At 42.7% G+C, this 26,783-nt stretch overlaps 1 protein-coding gene across 1 annotated transcript in view; it reads left to right on the forward strand.

Annotated features, from left to right (window-relative positions):
* KLHL1 (kelch like family member 1) overlaps nucleotides 1-26,783 on the forward strand; it is a 1,646,193-nt gene that overhangs the window by 510,336 nt on the left and 1,109,074 nt on the right. The window contains exon 2 of the mRNA XM_086934899.1: nucleotides 21,888-22,070. Coding sequence (XP_086791025.1) covers nucleotides 21,888-22,070 — 183 coding nt within the window. The remainder of the gene's footprint in view (nucleotides 1-21,887; nucleotides 22,071-26,783) is intronic.

Below are 26,783 nucleotides of genomic sequence, written 5' to 3' on the forward strand. Positions count from 1 at the left end.
ACTCAACTCCTCTGATTTCTATATAGTTAGAAGTGGGCTGTATGTTGACTGGGGTATGAGCCCTAGTTAAGTACAACCACAATCATAGCCAAGGTAAATAAGCAGGCAAACGCTAAATTAACCTGTGCCCTCTGTCTGGTAACTAACCACAATGCAGTCAGGCTTAACATAGAGGCACTGAGAAAAGTATTAGTGCAACACTTCACACTGTAAATGTTTCTTTATTTAAAAAACAAAAAAAGACCGAAACAATGAAAACTCAATAAGAAGAATTTAAGATAATGTTTTCAGGAAAAAATAGCATGCAAAATAGGTAAGCGCTATTTGGGATATCTGCTCCCTTCAGACCGGGACAGAGTCAAAACTCCAAGCCAACTGTGATGGAGTGTGGGCTGGATAGAGGAAGCCAATAAGGGCCCATGGAACAAAACTACCTTAATCTGGGGTGCGTCGATATTGAAGATGCATGATAGAATTGAGGTGATGCGTTAGTGCAAATCAATGCAGCAGAAATGGTGTGATGTTCCTGATCTGTGCAGCTGCCTCAATGCATCCGTTCTGATGAGCTGTGATTCAGAGGCTTCTGCGGCATTGTTGAGGGTCTGGCGACAGGGATATGATGACCTTGCGTAGAGAAGCACAGAGACGGTTCCAAACAGGATGTGTCAGGTCCTATCCATGCAGCAACAGCCATGCCGATCCACGTAGTAGTGGCGATGCACCAATTCTGATGCATGCGGCAGAAGCGATGCATCTGTTCTGATAAACTTAGCAGCGGAGATGCATTGGTTTGACAGTGGACCCATCAGTTCCACTGTAACAAGCACCTTAGGCCCATTTCCAAGAGTCCAGGATTGGGGTGGCACCACTTGGCAGAGCAAACTCACACATGGCAGAGTACACGTGCACAGGAAGCATGGTTGGGAGCGTTTTATGTCTCTGAGACTTCAGATTATGAGGCCAGCCAGCTAGCCCTTGGAGTCACTCTTGGTTCAAGTGATTGATGTTCAGTCCTACTCACCCAGGCAGAGGAACAGAAGGCAGCAGGGCAGCACAGCAAGGCAAGAGTCCAGCAAAGCAAAAGCCCAGCTGAGTGACAGTCCTTCAGCAGCATACTAATCCTTCTTGGCGGAGTCTTCACAAGTCCTGAAGTCGTGGTGTCTCAGGGTCAATACTTATACCCAGTTGTGCCTTTGAAGTGGGAGAACCATCAAAGCCATGCCTCTGAAGTGCACAGATGTACTCCCTTCCTACCCTGGCACCATCTCCCTACATGGGGTTATGCGTCTGTCTGCGAGGAGACAGCACCCAGCCTATTTATGTGTAAGTAAGGCTGAATATAGCTCCTCCCTCCCATTCTAACAAGAAGGGCGATCAAGACACACCTAAGCTCCCATTATGTGTGGGTTTTTAGGGAGAATACACAACATCCAAGAGTCACCCTTCTCAGGCATGTGATCAGAGACAGGCAGCAGGCACCCAATGCCTAAAGTAAGAAAATGTCAACTTACTCAAAGTGGCATTTTCGGAATGGTAATTCAAAATCCGACCACCATAAGTTAAGATTTTAAATTCGGATTCCAAAGACACCAAAATTGGAAAGTCTATCTCTGTACAACTGGGATTTGCATTTAGACAATGGAATAAGGTAATTCCACTGTTATCCTGTTGAATAGAAAGGCTTTACAGTAGTGAAAATCTAATTTGAGAGTTGTTGACTGGTAGGATTTGTACAATTTTAAAAGTACATGTCCTGCCTTTTAGAGACATTACAACCTGCCCTCTGGATTTGTCCAGGGCCTACCTTAAGGGTGACTTATAATTATGAAAAGGGATGGTTTGGGCCTGGCAAGATGATTATCTTAACAGGGAAAATGGCAGTGGAAACTGCACACAAGCTCTGCACAAGCAGGTCTGAGCCATGTTAATGGGGCTACATACATGTGTGGCACACAAAGTGCTGGCGCTCACTGGTAAAACTGTACTACATCAACTTTTGGCAGGAAGCTAGTTCTTGGTATTCTGATTGTGCTTTTAGCGATTTGGATTAAATCAGTTTAGCAATTGTAAATAAAATATAATATAAAGGGGCATAAGGGGTCATTTTAGGGATATCTTGCCCTCTCATGGGGGATCCAGAAGGACACCTTGGGGGCCAAAATAGATAGTAAATCAGAAAAAATTGCAATGATTCTGCAGGACTCCCATGGGATCTGAAACTCCCCCTCCAAAATAGCGGGCAAGGCTGCATTGTTTAATTATAGGCCCTGGGGACACATCCAATAAGGGGAAGAGAGCCTACTCTGGGCCTTAAATCACCTACAGCAGGGAGGGGGCCATGCAGCCCCCCACCTTGAGCTTCCAGAGGCCCCGGTGACCCCATCCACTGAGGCTGATCTCTGGGGTGGGCAATAAACTCCTCTTTGCTGGCGGAGTTAGCAGAGATTGCCCACTCTATGCTTAGGGAAAGGGTGTGGCATAGTGGCCAGATTTGCCAACTCTGGAGCTGTGGATCCGGGTTTGAGTAATGATGCAACGTCATGTAATTTGGAGCAAATTATGTAGCCTCCCCATGCTCATGGACAGCTCCTGGATACCCTCACAGGCATTAAAACATGCTATATAAATCTACTAACTTTAACTTTAACTTGGAGCACCGAGTTCATCAAAAATTCGGCCACCGCCATGTGTTGGAGTTTACAGCGCAGCGGCACCCATCCCTAATTGATGATAGACATACATACATATCTACAAACACTTGACTTGCATGCATATTGATGTTTTTGCATCTGTCTACTCTCCTACTATTATGTGCAAGCAATTGATCTCCCATAAAAATGAATATAAACACAAGAAGCATCCATTAATAGTCGATCCATTTTACTAAAAATCCTGGAGACCATGCACTAGTAAAGAATACACCCTTGCAGGATACCACCTTCGAAGTCTACTAGTTTTGCTCACTTCTGCGGCTGGGTAAGGTGGGGTCATGCAGGGTGTGCGCCTCTGATTGGTGACAAAGCGCGACAGAAAAGTGTGTGATGGACTTTTTCAGCCCCAACGGAGGTTGTCTGACATGTTCTAGTGTGCAAAAGGGGAGGAGCACAAGAATACCGGCATGAAGACAGCGACCAATAATAGAAGCAGGTGAGCTGAAGTCACTGCCTTGGGAAGTGGTTACAGGACCCATCACAACCCTGCCCTAAACCTGCACACTCACCCTGGAGAACTTAAGTGTGAAGAATTGGCACCTACCAAGCCAGGAGTGTTTTGAGGTACAGATTCCCTAAGATGTTATAGTTGCAGATCTCATCTACATGGTGATTTGAGACTGTGCACATACCTGGACACAGGGGCACTTGCTGCCTATTACTACAGATCACTGTTTGTTTGTGTGCTCCTCCCAATTGTTCCACTGCTGAGTGGGGCCCAATAGAAGTGGTCCTGACCCAGGTGCCATTCTTGCAGTACCCAGTCCAGGGTCTGCAAGGTGCTGAAGGTCTCTCAACACCTCATATTGGTGGCTTTCAAATTTATAGTGAGCAGCGCAAACCCAGTGAGACCTGCATGCTTCTGACCCTGGACAGCCTTGTGTGGGCACAGTGCTAGGGATAGGGATAACTCCACAGAATCTCGGGGAGTTTTTAGATAAATCTAAAGTATTCTGCAGAGTTCAACTCTGTGAGTTTTACCCACCCCTGCTGATGTTATTTAAAAAAAGGAAAGGGGCACATGCACCCTCCCTGAGCAATCACAGACACTTGGGAGCTCACACCCAAGGCCGAAATATTATCAAAAGGGGAGGGGGACATGCAGTTGTCTCCCATGGTCTTCAAAGGCCATGTGGACCACATACACCGGGGCAACACTTTAAAAGGACCTTCTAACAAGCTATGTCTTTGGGGAGCCCCAACCCTTTTTCATAGCGGTTACCCTGCCTACACTGGGGGCTGAGAAACCTGTGTTTGCTGCTGCCTGATGGGAGCAGTTTTAAATCTCCCACCATGCAGGAGCAAACACAGAGTCTGCTCCCAGCCAGTAGGATCTTTTAAAATGCTGAAATGTGTTCTCTTTCCCTTCCCACACTGATGTGGGCAGGAGACAGATCAAGAGACTGCTCCCACCCCGATGGAGAAGCATAAATAGCAGCTCCCTGCAGGAGGGAGCCATGCCCGCTCCTGCAAAATGGGGGCGGTGGATGTGTCCACGTGGGCCTTGGGGTTCTCCTAGTACCCACCCAAAAAGTGTATGGTGGATACCCAGGGTGGGCACCAGGGCACCTACTGTAGATAATGTGGGCCCAGGGGAATGGGGTCCCTGGGACTGTAAAAACATTGGGTGGGGGGCTGCATGCTCCCCTCCCATTTACAAAACCTCAGCCCTGGTGGATGGGGCCCCCAGGAACTTAAAAAGACTTGGGAAGTGGAGCCACTGTCCCCTTTTAAAAAAATACATCCCTGGGTGATGGGGTCCCATGGCCTCAAGAGGCTTGAGTGAGGTCACTTGCCCCCCCCCCCTTCTTTAGAATAAATATGGGATCTTGGGATGGGGTCCCCAGGGCCATATAGTCGCTGTAGTAGGGAATGTATGGATATCTCCTCTTTAATAAAAAAAAGGCCTGTGGGGGATGGGGTTACCAGGGCGTAGTAAGGCTTGGCCATATGGCCCCCTCCCTCTACAGTACCCAGGGCCTAATTAGGTTTAGGGAGGGGATCCACATGTCTCCTCTTCCCTTTTGTATTGGTTTTACCCCAGGGAATGGAATTTCTGGGCCTAATAAGCCCCCAGGACTGCTTTGCCCCCTCCCCTTTTTACTTATATTTGGTGCAGGGATGTAAATGGCAAGTGCCCTCATATGGTCAGAGCTCTATTGACCTGCTATGATCCAAACAGGAAGTTAACATCCTCATAAACTGGTCTTTTGTCACTTCCACATATCTATAAGGCCAAATGGGATGGAAGATCATTTGCTTACCTTTTCCCCAAACTTTGGAACTCATTGCCAATCAGTCTGAGGATGGAGTTGGATGAGGTCAGATTCAGAAAACGTATTTGCATTGTATAGTTGTCACCTTCATTTCCATCAATACTATATGTTAAAATGTATACCATTGAATTATAATTTTTTACATAGAAATTTCAGTGGTTCTGTATTAGTCTGCTCCTTGGATATTTATTTTTATTATTTATTTGGTATAATTATATAGCGCTAATCTGTCACCCAAAGGGCATCCTGGCGCTTTGACTCAGTAAGCCGAACCATTGATGCGGAGTTAGGCTACTCTGGGAAACAAATGCAGAGTTAGGCTACTCTAGGAAAAAAATGAGTTTTCAGCCCTTTTTTGAGGGCTGGGAATTCACCCTGACTTCTTAACGAGAGCGGGAGGGAGTTCCAGAGTCTGGCGGCCGCAAAACTAAACGACCATCCTCCCATTCTTACTCTCTGCACTCTGGGGACGGACAACAAGTACGCAGACGAGGAGCGCAGGCTCCGAGATGTGGTGTACCAGGAGAAAAGGTTCTGCAACAACACTGGGCCCTGTCTATGTAAAGCTCTAAAAACCAGACAGGATGCTTTAAAAAGGATCCGCTAATGAACCGGCAGCCAGTGTAGATCCTGTAGTGCCAGAGTAGATGAGGCAGCACGTGGTCGAGAAAGTGCCAGCTTGGCTGCCATATTCTGAACCCGCTGCAGCCTGCCCACCAGAGTTTTAGGTGCCTCCAGAAGTAGTGCGTTGCAGTAGTCCAATCTGCTTAGGATCAGACCCCGCACTACCTCTTGCCTAGCTTGGGCTGGAAGAAGTGATAGGACCTTCCGCAGCATCCGAAGCAACATCATGCATGTGGCGCTGCGCGCTGAGGAGGTGGCCATCTTATATACCAAGGTATCGCAAGATTCCTGTGAGGGCAAGCCACTGGCCCCTCACGCAAGATGGCGCCTAAAGATGGTATTGATCTTCGTGGTCCCAAATCAATATGGCGGCCAAAAGCGGCGAGTTCCTGAAGAGCCCCCAGCTATCCCTCTTTCCCAGCAAAGGTGGGTGCCAACCAATTAGTATGCGGGTAGTCCTAACTGAGGAGTCCCACACACAAGAAGAGAGCGATGGCGTTCTAACGCTGACCAGCGCAAGCGCGAACAAAATAATGCCAAAAAGTGCAAACCAATTTAAACCAACAGGTTATTTAAAAATATTAAAAGCAGCAGGTAATAGCAGCATGCGTCGCCCGTCGCGTAGCAGGCAAATAATGAAAGATGAATGTAGTTATATCTGATTTATTTTTATTTTTTTAGGTTGAGCCCCGGACGAATATAAGTAAAAACTACCAGTTGATGGTTTACCACATTTATTTGAGTTTGAGTTGTTGATCATAACCAATGGATTGTTTGTTTTGGTATATGTAAAAATTGCAACAATTTTGCCACTAGCAAGTGGATTAGTAACAGTGCGCCAAGGCCAAGTGGGTCCACTTGATTTTTGTTAGAGTTAGTTTCAACACAATATGGACATTGTGTATGCCTAGGCAGCACGCTTCGTTAAAAATTGGACATAAGGCTGATTAATCTCAATTAAAATTAAGGAGTGCCCCTCCCCAATTAGTTAATAGTTCTTACCTCTGTCCCCTTGGCAGGAGCACCCATTAAAAATGTTGTTTGATGTTATCACTAATTTGACAGAGAATCGGGCTAGCACGCTAGCCTACACCAATGAACAGGCTTCAGAAATGTACTCACTTATTCAAGATGTTAGCTCTTTCAACGTTCAAGGTAGCAGCCTACCGTAGCAATTAAAACAATTAGAATTCCTGACTAGGCAACAACTCAACCAACGCCTGCATGCTTCTACTCTCGCACAGTATCACAGAGCTAAAAGAATCCCTAGAGCATTAAGGATGTCCATCAAACCCATGCTCTTTAGGTTTCATTTAAAAAGGACTTTATGGATTACTGGTACGCTGTACTAAATAAATGTTCGCTGGATTTGATCCTGTTATTGATTGAAGAGTTGGCGGTGGGTATTAAGGAAATTACGGAGGAAATTAGGCTCATTCAGACAGACTTAGAGACACGGATGGATGCTGATGATTGGTCGAAGGTTTTGGAGGAAATGAATCAGAGATTGAAGATATATTCCAAAGATCTACAGGGAGGTAAACTGAGGAAGTATTAAAGGGATACGCTTGATTACAAGTTAAATGAGGTCTACACCTGGGCGGAGGTGTACACCCAAATGAGAACATATTTCAAGAAAAATTCGAATACTTCTTCAGAAGAGAGTGTTGCCACTGAGGGTGACACCAATATCAACAGAGCTCCGCCTAGATTAAGTAAATCTACCGAGAGATCAGGTGAGGCTAGTAATGAAACTAGACCCGAGGCAGCTTCCTCAACAAAGTCTTTTTTACCCCAGGACACGGACACCAGCCAACCACCGGGCAAAAATGTAGCAAAACAAGACGAAGCCAAGGAAAAACCAAGGCAAAACCTGAGGAGTCAGAAACAAATGCAGTCATAAATATCTCGTCAGTTAAAATCAACAAACAAGAACTAAATGTAATAAATAAAGGTCTAGGATTTGTACCTACTTATCACACTAATCCTCTGGAAACAGAAGTTGATTTTTTTAAGTTCATGAGAGTATTACGTTTGAAATACTTTTTTTCAACCATGCCTACGGAAAGCACTGAGCAGACAGAACCTGAGTTTATAGATTTCAAACCGAAATCTACAATTCAAGCTCCGACATCGCACAAAGTCTTAGATGCATTTGAAAATTTGGTTCTTAAAGATCTAGTGAAAATCAAAACTCGAAAAGGTGTTTCATCTAATCTCACTAGACATGAGAAACAAACACTGCAATCCCTAGCAGTGGATACCCGGATTTGTATACAAAAAGTAGATAAAGGTGGCGCAATTGTCATTATGGATCGAGACTTTTACAATGCTAAAGTTGTTGAACACATTTCGGACACTGAGATTTATTTGAAATTGGAGCAGGATCCCATAAATGAATTGTCGTCCACCTTGGATCAGATTTTGGAACATGCACAAGAAATGGAATGGATTTCATTGAAAACAAGACGTTATCTCACGGTACAGAACCCAAAAGACCAGGGCTGTACATGCTGCCTAAGATTCATAAGGACCATACCAATCCACCTTGCAGACCTATAGTCACCGGGTGCGGCACCATCTACGAGCCTATTGGAAAATACATCGATTTTTTTTCTCCAACCTTTTGTTCAGGCTTGGTATTCATACACAAAGGATACCACTCATTTTTTACAAAAATTGGCAGGCATAACTTTGACTGCTGAAATTATTTTGTATACCTTGGATGTCAAGGCTTTGTATATCTCCATCCCCCACGAGGGAGGCATTGAAGCAGAAGTGTGGACAGGGCATGCACGACTTCCGGTGGCGAGGGTCACTGGGAATTGTAGTTCCTGGTGGGCCGCGCAGTGATGTCCGGTGGCTGCAGCGGCAGGAAGGCTGGCAAGAGTTGTGGGAATGCTGGCGTGAGGATGTGGCGTCCCTCAGCGACCTCCGCTACACACAGGTCAGTCTGCAAGTGTCCCCCGCACCCTCGGGGCTCACACTGGACTTTGAGCACCTCCGGGGGCAGGACAGGGCGTGCGCGACTTCCGGTGGTGAGGGTCACTGGGAGTTGTAGTTCCTGGTGGGCCGCGCCGTGATGTCCGGTGGCTGCGGCGGCAGGAAGGCTGGCAAGAGTTGCGGGAATGCTGGCGTGAGGATGAGGCGTCCCTTGGTGACCTCCGCTACACACAGGTCAGTCTGCAGTCAAGATAAGATAAGGATTTGGTCTGCGGGGCCCGAAGGCCAACCTTATGTAGTGCTCAGAAAAGGCTGTGAGTGGGTTAACTGTCTACTGGGGATTTGGCCAAAGGCTGTGCACAGCAGAGGGATTGCCTTTATGTATGGAAGTAAAATAATACTTTTCAACAAACAAAAATTAAAAAACGCACACAAAAAAACCCAAGGTTAAGTAATGGTGCAGTTAGGTGCGAAAAATGTATCTGTTTTTGTGTAAAGAAAAATCTTATATATTAACTGAAAATACAAAAGGTTAAAGTAACGTTATAGTTAGGTGAATATGCCAGTGACAATATTAACATTTTGAACTAAAAAACACAGACATTTGCCAGTTATAGCTAGCAGAGCTAACTATAACTTGCGCACCGCTATGGACTGCGCAGTCGAATATATTGATAGTTCTGTTTTTTATCCGATAAATGTGCAGTGTTAGAATTATGTCTGCTGGACATATATGAAAAACTAATGAAAGTGGCCTAGCTTCAAATGGACAACTAGGACAACAGTAGCAATTTGGTAAAGTAAATTCAGCTTTAATGATTAATTATACAATTAAACTGGAAAACAATTTGTAAACAGGTTTCCAATCATACATCTGATTAATACAAATGAAACTCACAATAATAAATCAATTTTGAAAAAACATCCAATTCTGAATGATCATTATTGATAGCACAACCCTATACATTTCGGGACAAATGTCCCTTCTTCAGGGGTTTTCAGTTTTTAGGTTGATACTGCTGCCGCCTTATCGGATAAAAAACAGAACTATCCATATATTCAAGTGCGCTTTTCACCTACTTTCATAATACAAGAAAGCTATTTGGCACAATATTTTGGTTTTCAATGAAAGATGAACAGAAAATGACATCTTCATTCAATGAAAATCGAAGAAACAAGCTGACAAAAAAGACTACTCAGAAATACACCCCTAAAAATTCCAGAACCCTCTTACAGAACATAAACTCAAGACTAGCAAGTATTGAAAAAACAATTTGGTCTCTCCTTTAACAGGCGAGTGCCAAGAAACTGGGTATGGCATTAATTTTAATTTTACCATTCCGAAATGGCCATCAGCCATTTTGGAATGGTGAAAAAGAAATGGAACAAGTGTCAAAACCTATGGGCATACATTCAAGCAGAAAGTGGCCATTTAGGAGTGCTGTAATCCCAAGATGGCTAAAAAATGCTTGAATGTATGTGCATGCAGTGCTACAAATATGTCCAATGCATGAGTTGTGAAGAACCAGCAACCAGTTTGGCCTTTATATTTTTATCATTCCAACATGACCAAACACCATTCCAAAAGGGTAACGTATTAAAATGACAAAAGAAAGTGTATATAAGCTAGAGCCTAGCACTTCTTAGCAGCTGCTGGCTGTTAAAAGTGGAGATGGGGATGGGGTGGTGAAACACTGCGTAGCCATTGATGTGAAGGGCAGGGTGAAATGGTGCTTAAGCACTTACAGGGAGCAGATATTGGATACCTTAGTATAACAAAATAGAAGCAATAAGAAAATAATAAATGCCAGTGTTTGAACTACATTTTAAACTAGTTGATCCATGATTCACATCCAAAGAAATCCCATAGGATGATACCATTAATGATGAACAAACTCGAATGTCAATGTTTCAACCAGCTTTACTTCTCAAGGCAATTGATGAAAAAGACTGTCAAAAATCCTTTTTCTGCTTCTGTCTATGTATTTCTGTCTATATTGTGTGTTGTGAGGTGCACATTGATTGCTGTAGTTTATGTGGTGGCTTGGCAGTTCGGGCTGGACTGTTCCCATGAGGCACAGGGTCAGACTGATTTGCATATAGCCATGTCTGAACTGGGGTGGCAGAGTGGGATAAAGAACGGTGATGGATTAAACCCAGATCTTTTGACTGGGTGTGAGTGTTTGATTGATTCAGATGCTCCGTCCATCACCAACCCCTTTTGTACCGCTTTTGGCCGCCATAAGTGTGGCAGGGTATGCTCAGACGTGAGTCCCTTGCTCTCTTTGCCACTGGATTCAAGCAAGCCGGGCTGAAGACGGCAGGATTGCCAGAAACCGGTCCTTGGAAGCTTGTTTCCGGTCCAGGGAAGACATGGCTTGGCAGTTCAACCTGGACTGTTCCCATGAGGCACAGGGTCATACTGATTTGCATAGAGCCATGTCTGAACTGGGGTGGCAGAGTGGGCTAAAGAACGGTGATGGATTAAACCCAGATATTTTGACTGGATGTGAGTGTTTGATTGATTCAGATGCTCCGTCCATCACCACCCCCTTTTGTACCGTAGTTTATGTGGTGACATGAGCTCTCACCAGTCAGCTAAAATTGTATAAAGGCAACACCTAAAAAAGAATATCACATGAGATGCATACACAAATAATTCGACCCCTAAAGCTTTGTCCCTGTAAACAATAATTCCCCCATACACGACCGTGAACATCCATTTGTTTACAAATGGATCTAAAATAGAGGATGAATGCTGACCACAAAAAAATAACAAAGTCAGCCTGTACAGCAGTTAATTTTCTTCTCTGCTTTACTAGAATGTGCCTTGGCTGGCTACCTAGAGTTGCCAACCATAGATTCCTTCCTGGGTTTCAGACGTTTTGGAAACGGGAAACAACCTGAAGAACGACTCTGGAACAAGGAGTTCCAGAGTCACCCAAGCCGAACAATGACTTGCACAAGCAACGACTTAGCCTGAACCACACATGTGCGTGGTTCAGGCTTAGACGGTCTAGTGTTCATGCAGGACGGAGTTCAGAAGACTGTAGGACAGGAACAAGTAAGAGATTTTGCAGTAGTTTTTAAGGGTTGGGGGACTCGGGTTATTTTTCAGGGGCTTGGAGGGATTGTGTAAAATTTTAGGAGAGGGGATCAAGTTAGTTTTCAGGGGGTTAGGAAGAATCAAGTTCTTTTTATGGGGGTGGGTGGGTTTGGGTTAATTTATAGGGGCTTGGAGGGTTTGCATAAGTTTTAAGGGTGTGGGAAGGGATCAAGTAAGTTTTAGGTGGTGGGGGGTTTGGGTTAGTTTTTAAGGGCTTGGAGGGATTGTGTACCTTTTTAGGGGTGGGAGGGGATTGAGTTGGTATTTAGGGGGTGGTGGGGTTCAAGTTAATTTTAAGCTGCATGGAGGGATTGTGTTCGTTTTTAGGGGGTGGGAGGGGATTGTGTTCGTTTTTAGGGCATGGGAGAGGATTGTGTTCTTTTTTAGGGGGTGGGAAGTGATCAAGTTAGTTTTTAGGGGTCAGAGATTTTTCGAGTTCGTTTTTAGGCGTTTGGGGAGAATCGGGTTAGTTTTAAGGGGTAGGAGGGTATTGAGTTAGTATTTAGGGGTAAGGGGAATTCGTGGTTCAGTAGTTTGTGGTTCTATACATAGTGGTTAAGAGTGGGTTGTTGTTTAGAATTCGTGGTTTAGGCACTCGTGATAGGTATTAAGGAGGTAGTGGTTTAAACATACAACCGTTGGAAACACCTAGTGGTACAAACCAAGACACACAGATCTAAGCAGCAACCCTTTTTCATGAACTGGGAATTTCCCATGCAACTAAGCAGTGAGCAGCACATGGCACATGTACTTTGAAAACCAACCTAATTACTAATTGGTTGATTCACAAAATCCAGAATCATAGTGGGTCGCAATCTGACCTACCTCATCAATGAATGTGATAGTTGCAAATTATGACCCAATCTGATCGGCTATAATCACAGGAATGGTAGCCCACTTTCTGTAGCAGACCACCATGTCTGTGATTGCTTTTCAATAATAAATGCAACCCATTTTGCTTAAAGTAAAAAAACAAGGACAACTTACAGAAAACTATATTACTAGAAGGCAGTTGTCCCTTTCACCATTATCTTACCCTAAAAAATGTTTTTTTTACATTCACACAGGTGAAGTAGTCCCTTGGAAAACCCTTCCTGTTTGTAAATGGGTTACCACCTCCTTTGAGTTAGTGGTAAAATATTCATGGTTTTGGGACCAAACTGTATGAGGCTTGGCCAATTAGCTGTAATGTTTTGTTTAATCTTGCCTCTTGAGACCCTTTTATATTGTAGGGATAGTGAAGCACAGCAATAATTTCCGACAAAAGAACTCTGCTTTTCCTGGACAAGCAATTAGCCTAAACACAGCATTTATGCCATTCGGTTATTCTTACTATATCCGCATCCTATATGTTTTGTCTAATGGTGTGGTCTTGAATACATTTGCTCTGCCTCCACTCAACTCATGTGCTGCAGGTATGAACAAGTGTCATTCTTTTAAGAATTGGTCTTGAGGAAACAACAGCCACTCCTAAACCCACTGTAACATAGATATCGATGTGTAAAAATGGTGAAGCCGTTTATGGAAGGATTATTTCAGTTACTGGATAAAGACCATCCCTCCTGACTATAATGTACATTCCATATTATTGATCTGTGCCATATTCATGTTTTATTCTTCACCATGCATATCCAATTAAAGATTTTTCTAAATGTAATTGCCCTTGCCTTTTCTGACCTCAGAGGTTCACAATAAAGTGTCAAGTAAATGTAATCCCTCTTTTAGTTAGTAAGGCATCAAATTCAGCTTATCATAACTACAAGGAAATAAAGAGGTGGGTGTAGCTGAAAGTTATAAAATGGAAATAGCAAGAAACCGACATTTTGTTAAATGCCTGATTGGTGATTCATTTTCTTGAAAACCACACTTACAAAGTTCAAATAAAAACAAAGCATACTTGATAGGGTCCTACCATACAGTTCTCAATGGCATAGAAAAACCAGAAACTGTGCGGTGACCTCCATCAGGAGTTTTTGGATGGGCTACTAGTGACTCGTTGTATTTTACAGTGTCAAGGAATTATTAATGAGAACACTTTGAATGGGGTGATCGTGACAGTCTAAATTGTGGCTTACGGTGTTGGCCAGTGAACACTTTGGGAGTGGAAAAGAGGTGATTTTAATGAGGAACTGGTTTACTTACATTGATTTAAGGATCCATGACAGACATTTTAGGAGAGCTTGTTATAATATTGTGAACCAGCCTCATTGGTGTTAGCATGCGGTGTTGCGTTTAAATTTGTGAAGGTGACAAGTGTGAGGGTGGAAAACTCAAGTAGCTTATCAGGAGTTTGGAACAAAAAAAAGGAGACACCTATGCAAAAACTAGGGCACAAGTCCTACAAAAAGAAGTGGGGGGACGCTGACTTCACAACAGGAAGTGACATCACAAAAGGTGGCTTGCACCATCAGACTCATTGCCTCCCCTCGCTCACCCCTTAGATGCGATTGCATCAGAGAAGCCAGCGCGTGAGCAGCATTCTGAATGGGCTCCAATCTTGCCCCAGTAAGGCTAAAGAGTGATTGTGTGGCTCCATTTGCTCCAGTTATCGAGCTCCCGTTAAAATAAGTGGGGGGACGCCATCCACCCGCGTGGTACCCCGACTCGAGCCCTGGCGAAAACCCTAGGTGAGTTTTATAATGCCAAGATTGCTGTTTGAAAGATAGAAGGGGTAGAATGTGTGGACTTTAACTAATTTGAATTGTCCTGCAATGATCCGATGAATGAAAAGCTAAAATTTTCTCTCATGCCGTACTCCTTCGAATTGAGCAGAAAGGCTAGGAGTGTTTAGGTCTTGCTGAAAAGAAACTGAAGGAAGTAGGCCTCTTCGTATACTGTACCTTTTTATATACATTTGATTTCTGATTAATTTAGAGACCAGGTCGGCCACCCATATGTAATATTGTAGAAGAACACTTTAAGATAAGTGCATTTTGAACACGGCCAATTTCATAAAAGAGAAATGCGTGGCTTTGCATATTCCTCAGTGAGTGAGAAATGATTTGCGCACATGCAATGCGTGACAGAACAAAGTCTGAACTATTTCCCAGCTCTCTTGATATGACAGTAATCCTTTCCTGGCATTGAGAATGTGCAATGGTTCCAGCACCAAATATGTGATATGAAAACCTTTCACTGAATGGGTGCAGCAAAATCACATAAAAATATACAGACCCTGCCTCATGTGGCAGGAGTGCTGGAACTGTGTTAGGAGCCAAAAAATATGCGACTCAGAGGGTTATTTATGAGCCCTTTGCGTTGATATTGCGTCACTTTTTGTGACGCTGCAATGCGTAAAAAATGTGCCTCGTTGTGCCATATTTACAAAGTGACACATCTAAGCAGATGAGTCACTTTGTAAAGCCCTGCGCTACATTATACCAGCGTCAGGTATAATGTATGCAGTGTGGGCATTTCACTTGCAAAAAAGGCTTGTTCGAGTGTTGCAGTGAAATCTATGAGATTTCACTGCGACACTTCGAGGACGCTACTTCATCAAATCCTTAAGCCTGCCTTACAGCAGGTGGAGGACTGACATATGCCTTTTACGTGGGGCTTGCCCCATGTGAAAGGACAAATTGCTGGAGTTGCGTCTGTTTTCAGACACATCCCAGCAATGCATCACTTTTGCACCTACAGATGTCAGGAATACTGACGTGTCTGTGAATCCTTGCGACATGGAACGCCGGACAGTAAATACTGGGTATCCATGGTGTCGCATGGAGGGCGCACTGAAAAGTGTTAAATCACTACTTTCACCCAGCAATACAACACTTTTCATAAATGAGACCCTCATACCTTATAAAGCTATCTTATGTTTCAAGGGAAACCATGTTTCAGGGGACTACAAAAGACTCAATGAACGAGGACCAATAGGGTAGGAATCAGAATGACGTATATAAAAAGTTCAGTTGGCATAAATAGTGTTTGCTATATGTGTACAAAAATATATTTGCATTGCATGTAGAGTTTCAATTATTTACTCTAATGACAATAATTTTGTAGACAATATTTGGAGCATAATATCTATGACAACTGATATTCTGGTTCAGATGTACAAGGTAACATTTGTGAAGCTGAACCTCAAAGCCTTCTCTCCTAACTGCTGGGCTCTGACAGTCCCAGCCCCATAATGGCAATCGAAGGCATAGTCTTTCCTTTACAAACAACCATTTCAAGTGGAAATACTGAGAGTCATTTTCAATGTTATGGGCTTACCGACAAGGAATCTGCAAACTGGGCTTTTCTCTTTGATTCTTAAACATATTTTAGAATATTGTCCTTGATTCTTTGACCATTGGTCTTTTTTTCTGAAGCCTAGTGTTCACAAACGTATTAAGTGCCTTTGTCAAATTCAATTGCTGCGCTACTTCTCAATTAACCAGAGAGTGACGCACATTTAATGGGGGGCGGGGGGTGGGGGGGTTATTCTACAGAAAGCACGGGATTGACATTATGAAAGGCCACTTACCTCTAAACACCTCAGATACTATCCAAGGGTCCTCTTAAACAATCTCAACATATCCAGTTTCTTGTTTACACACACTGTTCCCTCTCTGGGTTTAAATAAAAAAAGGGCCTAGCTGTTCTCTGTAGAATATTTACAGATTAACAAACTGGGACAATCTTCTCTAAGTGTAGCATAACTAAACACTCACTGAATGAAGGAACGTGTTGCGTTACATGGTCTAGGAAACAGAACGCATGTAATTTATTTCAACATGTACAAGAGCCTGTTATCCTCCGTCGCAACTCTGCAAATTGTACGGAAGCCACGAGCGGAGAGATACACCGAGTGCAAAACACTGCGCGGACACCCGGCAGGCAGGATCACGAAGTAACATCACCTGGACCATCATGATTGAATTGCGCAATCTCCGTCCATGAGCATACAGCATCGGGCATCACCCCCAGAACTCTGATTCATCCAAGGACATTTCTACCGCAGGACATAGAGAACCACAGTGCCCCTGAGAGAGAATACTGTTGCTGCGTCAAGGCTACAGTTCAGTACAGGACAGTTTCCAGTCCAGGTCCTGAGGAAAACCCCTTAAAAACACGTGGGTTCGAAACGCGTTGACTTGATGCTGGAACAAGATTCAGGAAGGGAATATCAGGATTGTAATTGCAGACAAAGTCTACCTGAGTGTTGACCCTTGAAACTAGAAGGTTCCAGCATAATCAAGCAAGCAGGCCAGCAAAAATACAGAACGGCCCCTTGCTTGTTGGTTGGTTTATATCAGGACTGGTGCCTCAAACATTGAATGAAGATAGGCATTTTCTGTCTGTGTTTTTGTATATATGGTGTAAATGTAAATATGTCTCATTTATAGTGTTCGTCAAACTTGTGTTTTGAATATTGTATTTTTATGTGAATTTTGCTACTGAAATGGTATCATTGTTTGGACATATATGAATGTTTTTTGAAAATGAAGGACTGAGTAAAAAACTATTAAATGATAAGTGTGTCCGCTTATAGATCTATTTGATAAGTGGTACTAGATTAGGTCCTCACAAACAATCTACCTGGCCATCTTTCTTGCTGTTTCATAAAAATCTTAAAGCAGGAATTTTTGACAGAATTTCTTTGATATCCTGAAAAACATGTTGTGCCTTATAACGAATTTGGTGGATGGGATACTCCATCAAATACACGACGGATATTGCCGAAATACAAGTCCCATAAGATATTGAAATTCGGCCTTTGGGATATCCGTCACGTTAGTGACGGAGTAACACTGTTCGTCAAACTCGTAATCAGGTACTTTGTTCCTTTTCTGTCCAAACAAATTGTTCTTTCTTGCTTAATATTTTTATTGGCATGGGCAGCACAGACTCAACCTACATTCCATTCCTATCTTTATCACATCATGACATGATCGTTGTCATGACAAACTTTACTGATATGTAACAATAGACAATTCAACCTTCTTATTAGCGATCTTGCTAAATTAGCCTCCCCCCATTTTACTGCAATGAGTGACTGGAAAGTAAACTTCATACAAGGCGGTGGTGCGTACTCTGAACAAAGCAATGACAAAGTATCAGCTAAAAATGAAAAAACAAAATGCGGGCTCCTGGAAATGCTCACAGCAAGCTTCTCCTCATAGCCATTATGATGTGATGCTTGTTTCATAAAACAGCACACAAAGTAGATGAATAAGAACATGAGCTCCCTATACTTTGTCGCATCTCCTCACATCTCAGGTTTCAACTGACCGCCAGAGTCGTTATCGAATCCTGAGATACGAGCAAGATAGCTACCAAGAGGACAAGCATAAGCACACACTCTTAAGATTGAAATATACAGATATAACAGAAAGCTATATGTTGCTATACTTTCCAGTGAAGAGAGGATTATACATTGAAGAATTTGATAATGAATGAATGAATGAAAGGCATTTTATAACGTGCGAACTAAGCCCCAAGGGGCATCAAGGCGCAAAGACAGACATACAGAAGTCGAAAACTACTAACTGCAAAATCAAAATACCGTTATGGGGGTGAGCCGCTAATATGCCTGAGAGAAAAGCCAGTTCTTCAGGCGCTTCCTAAAAACCACCATAGAAGACTGTCTGGAGAGCTCCAGAGGGAGGGAGTTCCAATGTTTTGGAGCCAAGATGGAAAATGCTCTACCTCACCATTTAGCCTTCAAAAATCTAGGAACCAAGAGCATGTTCTTAGATGCCGAGCAGAGAGTTCTTTGAGGGGTATAGACGCATAAAAGGGACCTAATACCCTCTGAGCCTGAGCCATGAATTGCACCATGGGCTGGACAAAGAAGTTTGAAGGAAATCCGAGAGTAAATCAGAAGCCAATGGAGGTCCCTTCTGGCCATGGTTACAGAAGCAAGCCTAGCAAGATTCAAGACCATCCTGGCCGCGGCATTCTGCACCATTTGGAGGCGGTGGATGGAGCTTTTGTTAATGCCACTATATAGGGCATTACAATAGTCTAGCCTAGATGAAACTAAGGCAACAGTGGATTGTTTCAGGGCTGCCTGAGAAAATACGGAGCAATCTTTCACAGTGTTCTAATGATGGCACTGCAAGTAGACACCGTTTATGAGGAAGAGCAGCCTGTATGAACAACATCAGACACACCCAGATGGTTTATGAAATGGAAAGCCTGTGCATTATGATTTATAGAAAAAAATCAAAAATGTATAAGTGTAAAAATGGTATCCGTAGCAAATTCAAAAAGAACATGGATAGTTTCAACCCTTGTATGATAATCCTATAATACAGATATTCTCTGACATACTTCAGACATTTTTATTTTGTACATGCTTGAAAACTGATAACTCGATTAGAGTGATAGACCCACTGACATTACCCACTGTTAAAGATTGAAAATTTAAGGCCCCTCCTTATTATTAACCCTGTGTCCTCTCGGTATAAATGATCTTTCTTCAAGCTACATCAGCTGAAAAAGGTTATAACCTTTTCACCATACTGTAGCTTTGAAATAATCAAAAAAATGGCAATAACAATGCATCTTATATAAGTCTGTAAAATAAATCTGCATCAAGCCCAACATTTGACTCTCTACCTTTTTCCTTGGTCAAAGTCTCTCATTAGCACTTCTGAGAACATTTCGCTGGCTTACTATACTGAAAGGTATTGGATTTAAAATAAATTGCCTGTTGTTTAATTGCTTATAAATTATGTGTTATGTCGAATTCTCAACTAAACTGTCTCTTGCAGCCATTTAATTTGAACTATTTAGGACACCTGGGTGTCCCCAGTGCCAGGGTAGGAGCCATCAAGGCTGGTGGTGTGGTATTCTCCACTTACCCTTCATTGAAAGATGAGTCTGGTCGGCATCAAGGCTTCATGAGCTACACCATTGCCTTACATATTCAGCTTCATCAAGAATCAGATTAAACACTCTGACTGCTGCCTGTCGCAAAATCCATTGCATTTTAACCCAAAGGCAAGGTGATCCACTGTTACAGAAACATTACAATCAAACAATTCGGAAGAAAGCAAATAGTGATAATAAAGACCTTCCTATACTTCCATCTAACACCCTGATCAAAGGTGAATTTTTTAAAAGAAAAGTGACAACCTAATTTAAATGGTGCCATGAGAATTGTGACCTCTTTCACAACCAACATTTTGGCTTCAGACAAGAAAGAGAACCAACCAAACAGTGCTCTTCTGGATACTTGTAGATTTCACAAGACCTGTACTAAATAGCACCCAAAACCATATGTAACCTACAACACCTACAGGACTACATGGCTATAGAAGGTCTAGTCTTGTTTGTTTGACTTCATTCCTAGTTGCTGCATTCAACAAGAATAGCTATGCCCAATATATATGAAGGTATAAATGCAATGTGGGGCCCGTCAATGACCCCCCCCCCCCCCCCCCCCACCTCTTGCCATGGCTTTTGAAAGGATGATCGGAGTCTTTGACTGGAATTTTTACCCAATACCAACTGTCCTTCCAGGAGTACTCTGAGGAGCCTATATCACACAGTGATTGGTCAAATCAAACCTGGGATCTCATCCTTTCTCACTGATGAACTATGTGCAAACCATCTTCCTTTTTAGTAGCCAATAGACTGCAGTACCAATTCGGCTAGTGAATTAACAAACACTGGAGTAATTTTTGGTCCATTGCATGCTTTTATCCAACCAAGAGTATGCAACTTAGGGACAGATGTATCAAGGCTTTTGCGACTCTCAAAGACCGAAATTGGCAGAATTTCGGCCTTTGCGGCTCGCAAAAGGCCTTTTAGCATGATTTGCTATGTATCAAAAAATTGCAAATTGCCTCCTGGCCCATAGGAATGCATTGGAAATTATTCTTTATTTGCGAATTCGCAAAATGTGAATTCGCAAATAAAGAATATTAAGGAATCACTAATAAATAGTGATTTTGTACATACATTCCATTTTGAGAATTCTTAATAGCGATTCGCAAAAAAACGCTATTTAGAATTCGCAAATCGGAATCTTGATACATCTGCCCCTTAATTTCCAAATATTTCGCAAAGTCGCACCATTGCTCCTAATATGGACATGGTACTTTACTTTGTGCTCTCCGTGTTGGGCTTCTTCAAAGGTTATATTTGGGCTCCTGTTAAACGTTCATGAAGATACTTCAGCTGCTAAATACTGAGCAGAAAAAATTGTCTAATAGCCGGGAATATTCAGACAATTTGACCTTTTCTCTCCCTGCATAGGCATTCCATGAAAGAGTGCAACAGGTATAACCTTCGGAAAATGAAGCTCGAAGTATAGACTATGATGCATTGAAAGGTGGGACAAAACAAGCATAACTGAAAAGACCAGTTCAGAATCAGGCGAGATCTGAAAAATGATCTGCTTCTTCAGCCATCCAATGACCAGTTGTCGATTGCCAATCCACAAGGTCTCTGTCTTCCAAACTCAGGATCTAATGACTGCATTTCAAGATGCACAAGTAATAGACCCCAGCAGACCTCCTGGCACAAAGGGATTTAAAAAATATGAATAAATTTATGCAGATACCGCTCAGAAACTTTTTCCTCACTTTGTTTCGTGTGGCATTCTGAAGTGGAACGCAGGGAGCACAACACACCAAAGAAATCACGAATATACAACTGTTTTATGAAAAAAATGTGTTTACTTGTGTAAAGCTCGACCGATGCGTCTTTACCTAGCTCTGTTTTATTGTCAAATTTTGAGTGTCCGCAAGGTAAATTATTTATTATTCACAAAACTCTTTTCTGCAAGAACGTTGGATATGTTTGTATTACCCCTGTACCTTGTCTTGTTTAATAAATTACACAGTTATAATATTTATTTTCTGCATTTGATGTTGCTACGTTATTTATACTTTTTTCACAACATATGATAATGCCACAACAGTTCTGATAACTTGACTGTTACGTACAGTAATATGCCTTAACTATGTTTGAGTGCAGAGAGACTTCCTCAATATTGAGACTGATTCTCCGTGTAAGGAACACGTGACAAAAAAGACAAAACGCCAAGACCATTCGAGAACTACTGGCTCAGAAGTTAGAAATGTGATAATTTACCATCTGAGGCTTTAGAAGGGCACAACGGGATGCATTCTTATATTTACTTAAACCTAAAAACCTGCACTTACTTTTTCTAAAGATGTAAGAAGAAGCATTGTCTTTCCTCTCAGTTTTCCGAAGTATGCGCCGATCAGAGCTTAGACATTTCATGGCACTTACTGAAAACTACATTTTATTTGTGGTTTGCAGACTGTCAGCTATTGGCTGTCCTCCGGTCGCTCCAGGTGATATGGACTCCAGTACCTCCGAGGAGTTCTATCAAGCAGTACACCATGCTGAGCAAACCTTCAGAAAGATGGAAAGCTACTTAAAGCAACAACAGCTCTGTGATGTTATTCTCATTGCAGGGAACAGGAAGATACCTGCTCACAGGTAAGACACTCATAAAACTATGGTAAATATTTAAATGTTTCTTTTTTGATACATATCGAAAGAACATATCTGCCAATTAGGTTTTGACATTGAGCCATTGGCATTGATGCTTGTCAGGATCAAAGAGCTGTATATTAAAAGCCGTGTTATTTTGTTAGATTTAGTTTAGATTCGGTTTTTTTAGATTAAGAACTGCAAACCTGATGAGAGGTATGGAACATCAACCAGAGAGCCCTTGCTAAGGGCAGAGGTGCCCTTGCTAAGGGCAGAGGTCGAAAGTCTGTAGTGAAAATAGAAAAGATATGGATTAATTTTGCATAACCTTTAAGGATACAAGCTGTACCTCTTGTCTTTCTATAATTACAACTTTTAAGGATCAAAGACGGAATGTTCTTCTTTATTTGTTTTTTTTTTTACATAAAGTGGGCCAATGTTTTAGTATCTGCTGTACATTCTGAACTCATGACATATCCCTGTTATCACTCAAAAGTGTACGTTTAAGAATATGTATTGTATCTCTTTTTTTTTACTTGTTTGCCAAATAAAACATTTAAAAATAAAAAAAAGGAACATCAACCAGAGCAACTAACTTCAGATCGTGGAGCTCATGGCTTGATCCTCAGCGCCGGCAGCTCCGTTCAGCATGGTGTGACTCTGGGCAGTACCTGACTTAACCTTCCCATTAAGACTCTTAGGGGGATTAGTTTGCGCTTTACTAATTATTTTTAAGTTTTACGAGAATATTCACACTTTATCAAGTTTTCAAGGGCCCTGTGCATAGAGTTACCTTCTAAAGCCATAGGCATCAGAGGTTGTTTTGTAATGTTAGCAGCCAACGTCTGTCCTTATGGGCTGACAAGCCCCGCCACCCCACCCATTGGCAGACATAAAAAGTGCGTGTCAAGCTAAGCCAAGGCAAGGTTGACAGACACACTTTATGTTTAGGACAAGTTGCCAGGCCTTGTACATGCCCTAAATGCTGGCACCTGGCTGACTGCGAGTCTGAAATGTCACAACACCTGGGGGTCATGACCTCTACAGCCCAGCAGAGCGCTCGCTGTAAGGTCCTTCCTCTCATGATGAGGAGGAGCGTCACTGATAGTCTCAGACCTGGGTGCTTCAGTTGTAAGCTCGAAAGTGCCATGGGGCAAGTGTTAATCATAACACTTGTTACAGAGTGGGTGGAATCAACACCAGTCACTACCAAAGTAGGGACTGACTCCTCTCAAAGTAAGCCAGTAAGAGGAGGCTGCAGTCCGAGCCCTTCAGAAACCTTGGAGGCTTCCCTATCCCCACCTAAGTTCACTGTTTCCGTGGGTAAGTTGTGTGTGTGTGTTTTTTAAATGTTTGGTGTGTGAATATACGTGGGTGTATGTATGAATGTATGTTTCTTTGTGCATGCATGCTGTGAACGGGTGTGCATGCTTGTAAAAGGTGCGTATATACTTGAATGCTTGTGACTGCATGGGAGTCTGACTGAATGTGCATGTATATGTGTGAGTGTATGTGTGTGCATGTGTAGCCCGCATACTCCTCCGTCATGCCTGTGTAATGGGCTGCAATTGCATATTATTAGTATGTACAGATGCAGTTATTTTATTTGAAATGACGATTTTATAGCTGCATGCCACAGAAGCACTCTTTGTGTCTTTGTCAAGGAAATACATCACTTGAAACCAGATTTAGCATGAAATCATTTGTTTAGTGGTAAGGAAGGCAGTGGTGGTCTAGAAAAGCCTATTGAGAACCCCCTACCAAATATATAAAAAATACCATATTCAATGCGAAGAAAGAATGTTTGCTAAAAAGATTTAACAGTGTAAATATTCTACTTAAAGAACTGGCTGCACTGTTAATGGGGCACATCAAACTGTTCTTTCATAATAATGTTCCACGACAGCAGCTCAAAAAGGTTAATCATATTGTTCAAACATATTTTAAGACCAGGATGAAACCTAGTAAAGAGAGTATCACACATGTTAATGCAGAAAGTGACAGGAAGAAGGTACCTTTAAGTAGCGTAATCCCAGAGCAAACATTCTTCTTCAGAAATAACACCTTCAAAGAGAACTTGGACTTGGGGGGGGCGTGGCTTGCGCGCCGGACGGAGAAGACGCTCTTCCCGTGAGCTCCGTGTCGGACTTTCTTTGAAGATGCCGTGAGAGCGTTATAACCTGCTCTTTTGCCATCGGAAGCGGCTCCGTGGACAGCGGAAGGCAACGCGACCCAAATGCAGCCATCGGAGGTGGTTTTCGTGCAGGGAGGACCCTGACTGCACAGCGGTAATCATTCCTTCAGACGCAGCGCGGGCGGCCGCCATTTTGTGCGCTGCGCCCGTGTTGCCGTTTTTTGCTCTCTGCTGCATCTCCCTTCCTACTGCTGGGCATTATCCTTCAACTTTGCCCATATTATGCACTACATCTCGTCTTTTTTGCTGTTCCTGGCCTTTTTGGTTGCCTTTTAATTATGCTCTTGCATAACTCTACGCTCTCTGACAGGAAAAGGTGCCGCCATTTTTCTCATGCCATATTTGAAGTGCTATGTATGTTTTGCCCGCACACTTGACTTTTACCTCAGCGTTACTACACGCTTCTTGTTCCTTTGTTATCCAATTACCATCGGTATGTTTCCACTTCCACCATGCGTTGTTCGTGCTGCCTGGTGAATGGCTTGGCGCTACATTTCTTTGACTCTACACTCCATGACGCCATGAAGGTTTGCCATACTGTCAACTATTCAAATCAGTGAATGCCTATTGTTTGTCCTCGTGTGGCTGTTTTTTCAACTGCGCATTGCTCAATAGTGCCTTTCAGTGTCCTCTTTTTTGCCACAAGGTGTGCACCTATTACATTTGGGCGTTCACATTATATTTTATTGTCGACAGCAGCATTGGTCACAACTTCCTTCCTTCAGCCTGCATTATGGCGAATCTCTCTACTTCGCCGAAACTGTCGCAAACAGGAACAAAACCTAAAAGGCAAAAGAATGATCCTCCCTCCCCTATAAACACTTCGAACAATCCTGTTCTTGACTCAATTCTTGAGGAGGTGCGAGGTCTTCAACCTTTTATGTCTGCTACCAACGCTAAACTTCAACAAATCGAGGAACGATGGGTTGTCATGGAAAATAAGGTTTTGAACTTAGAGCAACGTGTCAGCGATGTCCAAGACCTCTCAACCAAGATTCCACTTTTGGAACAAGAAATTCATAAGCTCAAATTGCACACTGAGGATTTGGAAAATAGAAATAGACGCAACAACCTACGCGTTTATGGTGTTCCGGAAAATTTGGAGGGGTCCGACATGGTCTCTTTTATTCGAAAACTTCTTCAGGAACTTTTGGAACTCTCCCCATCGACTCATCCTCTCAACATCCAGAGAGCACATCGTCTTGGCCGTATCAACTCCAACGCAACCAAACCACGTGGAATCATCATGCTATTCTTGGAGTTCACCGAACTCATGAATGTTCTAAAAGCTGCCAGGGCCAAACGTCACCTTCAGTGGTCTGGCCACAACATCTTCATTTCTCAAGACCTCTCTTCTGCTACCAACGCTCGTCGCAAGGAATTCCTGAACCTTCGTCCCACGATGCGTCAACTCAATATTCAATATGGAATTCTTCATCCCTGTTTCTGCAAGATCACACATAATGGGCGTACCAAGTCGTATGATGATCCTCAGAAACTTCGAGACTATTTGATGAGTATCACTCCTTCTACCATGGAAACTGCCAGCTAATGTCTTTTCGTTTTTCAATGTTTCTCCTTTTCTAAACTCACTCCTTCCAGTCATATATCCGCTCTTATCGTGTATCCCCTTTCTTCCTTGCTAGTACCCTCTCTCTCACATCTTTGTATATGTCCTTTCTCATATGTCCGTATCTGGTTTGCTTATGGGTCATGTCCTCTCCCTGGTGTACCCACGTCTCGCATGTTTTGGTTACTGTTTTCTTCTCAGATCAAGCCTGTGTGCCTTGGTCTGTTTCTTCATTATCTCTCCATCTTTCTGTCTCTTCCCTCTTTTTTTCTTTTCACTCTTTCTTCTTGCTTCCTTCTTCTCAGGCTTCCTCTGCTGTTTTCTTTACTTTTATATATCTTTTTCCCATGCTACCTGACTTTTCTTTCCCCTCTTGAAATGAGCGTTACCCTACCCAGAAGTTTAACCGTTATTTTTTGTCTCCTTCTATGTAGTGACCTCCTTGCTGTGTGTTGCACCCACTCTTCGCCCATTCCTCCCTTCATCCGACATGTGTAATTTTGTCTCTTGGAATGTTCGTGGTCTTGGTCATCCTGTCAAGCGTCAGAAGGTATTGTCTCACTTAACCAAATTTCATTCACAGGTTGCCTTTCTTCAGGAAACTCATTGCTCAGACATTGATTCCCTTAAATTGAAAAGACAATGGGTGGGTCAAGTTGTATTTTCTCCTGCTGTCAACAAAAAAGGGGGGGTTGCTATATTATTTCATAAGTCTTTGAATGCTCAAATTATCTCCTCTCAAAACGATGATGAAGGTCGTTGGGCAATGGCAAAGGTTGTTATTCAGAACAAGACGATGGTCTTATTAAATATTTATGGTCCTGTTCGTCCAGATCCCAAATTTTGGAAAGATATTAAATTGCTTATTTCATCCATTGATTGCCCTAACTTCATCGTTGCTGGTGACTTTAACCAATGGCTAGATCCTTTTTCAGACCGATTATCTTCCAGTAAA

The sequence above is a fragment of the Lissotriton vulgaris genome, chromosome 8 (genome assembly GCF_964263255.1).
Source record: "Lissotriton vulgaris chromosome 8, aLisVul1.2, whole genome shotgun sequence".
Classification (NCBI taxonomy): Eukaryota; Metazoa; Chordata; class Amphibia; order Caudata; family Salamandridae; genus Lissotriton; species Lissotriton vulgaris.